The 7,617-nt window shown below is 41.9% G+C and overlaps 1 protein-coding gene across 1 annotated transcript in view; it reads right to left on the bottom strand.

Moving 5' to 3' along the window:
- LOC115115792 (uncharacterized) overlaps nucleotides 1-7,617 on the bottom strand; it is a 66,001-nt gene that overhangs the window by 18,835 nt on the left and 39,549 nt on the right. The window contains exons 40-42 of the mRNA XM_065002180.1: nucleotides 5,409-5,494; nucleotides 3,768-3,897; nucleotides 2,134-2,324 (exon numbers count right to left, since the gene is read on the bottom strand). Of these exons, the coding sequence (XP_064858252.1) occupies nucleotides 2,134-2,324; nucleotides 3,768-3,897; nucleotides 5,409-5,494 (407 nt within the window). The remainder of the gene's footprint in view (nucleotides 1-2,133; nucleotides 2,325-3,767; nucleotides 3,898-5,408; nucleotides 5,495-7,617) is intronic.

Raw genomic sequence — 7,617 nt, 5'->3', positions numbered from 1 at the left:
GTCAGTCAGTCAATCAGTCAGTCAGTCAGTCAGTCAGTTTCAGCCCAGTCAGTCAGTCAATCAGTCAGTTTCAGACCAGTCAGTCAGTTTCAGCCCAGTCAGTCAATCAGTCAGTTTCAGACCAGTCAGTCAGTTTCAGTCAGTCAATCAGTCAGTTTCAGACCAGTCAGTCAGTCAGTTTCAGACCAGTCAGTTTCAGTTTCAGTCAGTCAGTCAGTCAATCAGTAAGTTTCAGACCAGTCAGTCAGTCAGTTTCAGACCAGTCAGTCAGTCAATCAGTCAGTTTTCAGTCAGTCAGTTTCTGCCCAGTCAGTCAATCAGTCAGTTTCAGCCCAGTCAGTCAGTCAGTCAGTCAATCAGTCAGTTTCTGCCCAGTCAGTCAGTCAGTCAGTCAGTCAGTCAGTCAGTCAGTCAGTCAGTCAGTTTCAGACCAGTCAGTCAGTCAGTCAGTCAGTTTCTGCCCAGTCACTCAGTCAATCAGTCAGTTTCTGCCCAGTCACTCAGTCCGTCAGTTTCAGCCCAGTCAGTCAGTCAATCAGTCAGTTTCAGACCAGTCAGCCCAGTCAGTCAGTCAGTTTCAGACCAGTCAGTCAGTCAGTCAGTTTCAGTCAGTCAGTCAGTCAGACCAGTCAGTCAGTCAGTTTCAGACCAGTCCAGTCAGTCAGTCAGTCAGTCAATCAGTCAGTTTCTGCCCAGTCAGTCAGTCAGTCAGTTTCAGCCCAGTCAGTCAATCAGTCAGTTTCAGCCCAGTCAGTCAGTCAGTCAGTTTCAGCCCAGTCAGTCAGTTTCAGTCAGTCAGTCCAGTTTCAGCCCAGTCAGTCAGTCAGTCAGTCAGTCAGTCAATCAGTCAGTTTCAGACCAGTCAGTCAGTCAATCAGTCAGTTTCAGACCAGTCAGTCAGTCAGTCAGTCAATCAGTAAGTTTCAGACCAGTCAGTCAGTCAGTCAGATTCAGACCAGTCAGTCAGTCAATCAGTCAGTTTTAGACCAGTCAGTCAGTTTCTGCCCAGTCAGTCAATCAGTCAGTTTCAGCCCAGTCAGTCAGTCAGTCAGTCAATCAGTCAGTTTCTGCCCAGTCAGTCAGTCAGTCAGTTTCAGACCAGTCAGTCAGTCAGTCAGTTTCTGCCCAGTCAGTCAGTCAGTCAATCAGTCAGTTTCACCAGTCAGTCAGTTTCAGCCCAGTCAGTCAGTCAGTCAATCAGTCAGTTTCAGACCAGTCAGTCAGTCAGTCAGTCAGTCAGTTTCAGACCAGTCATTCAGTCAGTCAGTTTCAGTCAGTCAGTCAGTCAGTTTCAGACCCAGTCAGTCAGTCAGTCAGTCAATCAGTCAGTTTCTGCCCAGTCAGTCAGTCAGTCAGTCAGTCAGTCAGTCAGTCAATCAGTCAGTCAGACCAATCAGTCAGTTTCAGTCAGTCAGTCAATCAGTCAGTTTCAGACCAATCAGTCAGTTTCAGCCCAGTCAGTCAAGTCAGTTTCAGTCAGTCAATCAGTTTCTGCCCAGTCAGTCAGTCAGTCAGTCAGTCAGTCAGTCAGTCAGTCAGTCAGTTCAATCAGTAAGTTTCAGACCAGTCAGTCAGTCAGTCAGTTTCAGACCAGTCAGTCAGTCAATCAGTCAGTTTTAGACCAGTCAGTCAGTTTCTGCCCAGTCAGTCAATCAGTCAGTTTCAGCCCCCAGTCAGTCAGTCAGTCAATCAGTCAGTTTCTGCCCAGTCAGTCAGTCAGTCAGTCAGTCAATCAGTCAGTCAGTTTCAGCCAGTCAGTCAGTCAGTTTCAGACCAGTCAGTCAGTTTCTGCCCAGTCAGTCAGTCAGTCAATCAGTCAGTTTCAGACCAGTCAGTCCGTTAGTTTCAGCCCAGTCAGTCAGTCAATCAGTCAGTTTCAGACCAGTCAGCCAGTCAGTCAGTCAGTCAGTCAGTTTCAGACCAGTCAGTCAGTCAGTCAGTTTCTGCCGAGTCAGTCAGTCAGTCAGTCAGTTTCAGACCAGTCAGTCAGTCAGTTTCAGACCAGTCAGTCAGTCAGTCAGTCAGTCAGTCAATCAGTCAGTTTCTGCCCAGTCAGTCAGTCAGTCAATCAGTTTCAGACCAGTCAGTCAGTCAGATGCGTTTGTTTAATTCCATGTTTCCATGTTGACTTACCCGTACTGTGTTTTCCCAGACATCAACAGCGTTTCTATGGCAGCCACCTGTTCGTCGGTGAGGTCATTACAGTTTTGTAATTTCTGCAGGATGAGCTGGTCAGAGTTCTGGATGTAGGAACCGTCCAGAACACACACCATGTTACCTAGGACCTGCAGGTTGTCACTGCTCAGAACCGTGCCGCTGATACCCTGCAGGGACAGATGGACACAACACAGCACTGACATCACGACTTCCAATCAGATCGCATCAAATGCAAGCTCATATCATGAGCATTTCTATATTGCCGTTCTATATTGCCGTTCTATATTTACGTTCTATATTGCCATTCTATATTGCCATTCTATATTGCCATTACATATTGTCATTCTATATTGTCATTCTATATTGCCATTCTATATTGTCATTCTGTATTGCCATTCTATATTGCCATTCTATATTGCCATTCTATATTGCCATTCTATATTGTCATTCTGTATTGCCATTCTATATTGCCATTCTATATTGTCATTCTGTATTGCCATTCTATATTGCCGTTCTATATTGCCGTTCTATATTGTCGTTCTATATTGCCGTTCTATATTGCTGTTCTATATTGTCATTCTAAACTCAGCAAAAAATTGTACGTATCTTTTTCAGGACCCTGTCTTTTCAAAGATCATTCATAAAAATCCAAATAACTTCACAGATCTTCATTGTAAAGAGTTTTAACACTGTTTCCCATGCTTGTTCAATGAACCATACACAATTAATGAACATGCACCTGTGGAACGGTCGTTAAGACACCAACAGCTTGCAGACGGTAGGCAATTAAGGTTACAGTTATGAAAACTTAGGACACTAAAGAGGCCTTTCTACTGACTCTGAAAAACACCAAAAGAAAGATGCCCAGGGTCCCTGCTCATCTGTGTGAACGTGCCTTAGGCATGCTGCAAGGAGGCATGAGGACTGCAATGTGACCAGGGCAATAAATGACAATGTCCGTACTGTGAGACGCCTAACAGTACAGCGCTATAGGGAGACAGGGTGGACAGCTGATCATCCTCGCTGTTGCTATTCCCCCACCCCCAGGGTTAACCAGACTCTTTCAGATGCTACTGTTGCTATTCCCCCCCAGGGTTAACCAGACTCTTTCAGATGCTACTGTTGCTATTCCCCCCCAGGGTTAACCAGACTCTTTCAGATGCTACTGTTGCTGTCCCCCCCAGGGTTAACCAGGCTCTTTCAGATGCTACTGTTGCTGTTCCCCCAGGGTTAACCAGACTCTTTCAGATGCCACTGTTGTTGCTATTCCCCCAGGGTTAACCAGACTCTTTCAGATGCTACTGTTGCTATTCCCCCCCAGGGTTAACCAGACACTTTCAGATGCTACTATTGCTATTGCCCCCCCAGGGTTAACCAGACTCGTTCAGATGCTACTGTTGCTATCCCCCCCAGGGTTAACCAGGTTCATTCCAGAGCTTCAATCTGCCAGGGTTTACTGCATTGCAGAAAGCAATGGATGGAGGTTGTAGATTTATAGTGTACTACTGAGACCAGAGACCGATAGGCCCGGTCCAAAGTAGTGTACTATTAAAGGGAATAGTGGTGTCATTTGGACCACATCCATGTTGTGTGACAGTGTGGTGACTCACCAGGCAGGTCTTGACATTGTTAACCAGGGCTGTGCGTTTGAAGCTGAGCGCGTCGGAGAACACGAGGAAGTCTGCGTCTCCCAGCTCACTGAAGTAGTCCTTACAGGTGTCCCGAGGTACCTTACTGTAGCTGCAGACATCAAATACAGTAACACCTTTATATTCATACAGTATAAATAAACAAATACATCTGGCATCATTCATCAGTAACTTAATAAACCAGTTTCATTCATCAGTAACTTAATAAAACAGTTTCATTCATCAGTAACTTAATAAACCAGTTTCATTCATCAGTAACTTAAAAAACCAGTTTCATTCATCAGTAACTTAAAAAACCAGTTTCATCCATCAGTAACTTAATAAACCAGTTTCATTCATTAGTAACTTAATAAACCAGTTTCATCCATCAGTAACTTAATAAACCAGTTTCATTCATTAGTAACTTAATAAACCAGTTTCATCCATCAGTAACTTAAAAAAACAGTTTCATTCATCAGTAACTTAAAAAACCAGTTTCATCCATCAGTAACTTAATAAACCAGTTTCATTCATTAGTAACTTAATAAACCAGTTTCATCCATCAGTAACTTAATAAACCAGTTTCATTCATTAGTAACTTAATAAACCAGTTTCATCCATCAGTAACTTAAAAAAACAGTTTCATTCATCAGTAACTTAAAAAAACAGTTTCATTCATCAGTAACTTAATAAACCAGTTTCATTCATTAGTAACTTAATAAACCAGTTTCATCCATCAGTAACTTAAAAAAACAGTTTCATTCATCAGTAACTTAATAAACCAGTTTCATTCATCAGTAACTTAATAAACCAGTTTCATTCATCAGTAACTTAATAAACCAGTTTCATTCATCAGTAACTTAATAAACCAGTTTCATCCATCAGTAACTTAATAAACCAGTTTCATTCATCAGTAACTTAATAAACCAGTTTCATTCATCAGTAACTTAAAAAAACAGTTTCATTCATCAGTAACTTAATAAACCAGTTTCATTCATCAGTAACTTAAAAAAACAGTTTCATCCATCAGTAACTTAAAAAAACAGTTTCATTCATCAGTAACTTAAAAAAACAGTTTCATTCATCAGTAACTTAAAAAAACAGTTTCATTCATCAGTAACTTAAAAAAACAGTTTCATTCATCAGTAACTTAAAAAAACAGTTTCATCCATCAGTAACTTAATAAACCAGTTTCATCCATCAGTAACTTAATAAACCAGTTTCATTCATCAGTAACTTAATAAACCAGTTTCATCCATCAGTAACTTAATAAACCAGTTTCATTCATCAGTAACTTAATAAACCAGTATCATTCATCAGTAATGGTTCATGTATTGATTGGTTGGTTGGTTGATTGATTGGTTGATTGGTTAATGTATTTATTGGTTGATTGGTTAATTGATTTATTGGTTGTTGGTTGATTGATTGGTTGATTGGTTAATGGATTTATTGGTTGATTGGTTGGTTGGTCAATGTATCTATTGGTTGATTGGTTGATTGGTTAATTGATTGGTTGATTGATTGGTTGATTGGTTGGTCAATGTATTTATTGGTTGATTGGTTAATTGATTGGTTGATTGATTGGTTGATTGATTGGTTGAATGTGTGACATGCGGTACTCACTCGTAGTAAAGCAGCATGTCAGGAGGGTACAGGTTGTAGCTGGTGACATTTGACTCTTCCTTGATGTAGTTGTACATGCAGGTCAACTGTGGGTCACACAAACATATAATAATATGATGATTATTTATCAAATGAATAATCCCTTTGCATGCTGACTTCTCAAACAACTGTTGGAATCCAACAATTACCGACCTCGGCAACAACAACAACAGCTGGTATTAAGCTTGGTGATGAGAGGCTGACCAGAGTCTCTTTGAGTACGACAACAACAACAACAACAACAACAGCTGGTATTAAGCTTGGTGATGAGAGGCTGACCAGAGTCTCTTTGAGTACGACAACAACAACAACAACAACAGCTGGTATTAAGCTTGGTGATGAGAGGCTGACCAGAGTCTCTTTGAGTACGACAACAACAACAACAACAACAACAACAGCTGGTATTAAGCTTGGTGATGAGAGGCTGACCAGAGTCTCTTTGAGTACGACAACAACAACAACAACAACAACAACAACAACAACAGCTGGTATTAAGCTTGGTGATGAGAGGCTGACCAGAGTCTCTTTGAGTACGACAACAACAACAACAACACCAACAACAACAACGACAACAACAACAACAGCTGGTATTAAGCTTGGTGATGAGAGGCTGACCAGAGTCTCTTTGAGTACGACAACAACAACAACAACACCAACAACAACAACAACAACACCAACAACAACAACAGCTGGTATTAAGCTTGGTGATGAGAGGCTGACCAGAGTCTCTTTGAGTACGACAACAACAACGACAACAACAACAACAACAACAACAACAACAACAGCTGGTATTAAGCTTGGTGATGAGAGGCTGACCAGAGTCTCTTTGAGTACGACAACAACAACAACAACAACAACAACAACAACAACAACAGCTGGTATTAAGCTTGGTGATGAGAGGCTGACCAGAGTCTCTTTGAGTATGACAACAACAACAACAACAACAACAACAACAACAACAACAACAACAGCTGGTATTAAGCTTGGTGATGAGAGGCTGACCAGAGTCTCTTTGAGTACGACAACAACAACAACAACAACAACAACAGCTGGTATTAAGCTTGGTGATGAGAGGCTGACCAGAGTCTCTTTGAGTACGACAACAACAACGACAACAACAACAGCTGGTATTAAGCTTGGTGATGAGAGGCTGACCAGAGTCTCTTTGAGTACGACAACAACAACGACAACAGCTGGTATTAAGCTTGGTGATGAGAGGCTGACCAGAGTCTCTTTGAGTACGACAACAACAACAGCTGGTATTAAGCTTGGTGATGAGAGGCTGACCAGAGTCTCTTTGAGTACGACAACAACAACAGCTGGTATTAAGCTTAGTGATGAGAGGCTGACCAGAGTCTCTTTGAGTACGACAACAACAACGACAACAACAACAACAACAACAACAACACCAACAACAACAACAGCTGGTATTAAGCTTGGTGATGAGAGGCTGACCAGAGTCTCTTTGAGTACGACAACAACAACGACAACAACAACAACAGCTGGTATTAAGCTTGGTGATGAGAGGCTGACCAGAGTCTCTTTGAGTACGACAACAACAACAACAACAACAACAACAACAACAACAACAACAGCTGGTATTAAGCTTGGTGATGAGAGGCTGACCAGAGTCTCTTTGAGTACGACAACAACAACAACAGCTGGTATTAAGCTTGGTGATGAGAGGCTGACCAGAGTCTCTTTGAGTACGACAACAACAACGAAAATAACAACAACAACAACAACAACACCAACAACAGCTGGTATTAAGCTTGGTGATGAGAGGCTGACCAGAGTCTCTTTGAGTACGACAACAACAACGACAACAACAACAACAGCAACAACAACAACAGCTGGTATTAAGCTTGGTGATGAGAGGCTGACCAGAGTCTCTTTGAGTACGACAACAACAACAACAACAACAACAACAACAGCTGGTATTAAGCTTGGTGATGAGAGGCTGACCAGAGTCTCTTTGAGTACGACAACAACAACAACAACAACAACAACAGCTGGTATTAAGCTTGGTGATGAGAGGCTGACCAGAGTCTCTTTGAGTACGACAACAACAACAACAACAACAACAGCTGCTATTAAGCTTGGTGATGAGAGGCTGACCAGAGTCTCTTTGAGTACGACAACAACAACAGCTGGTATTAAGCTTGGTGAT

Source organism: Oncorhynchus nerka, linkage group LG15 (genome assembly GCF_034236695.1).
Source record: "Oncorhynchus nerka isolate Pitt River linkage group LG15, Oner_Uvic_2.0, whole genome shotgun sequence".
In the NCBI taxonomy this organism is placed as follows: Eukaryota; Metazoa; Chordata; class Actinopteri; order Salmoniformes; family Salmonidae; genus Oncorhynchus; species Oncorhynchus nerka.
The sequence above is the reverse complement of the archived record's forward strand: the minus strand, read 5'-3'. Positions and strand labels throughout refer to the sequence as shown.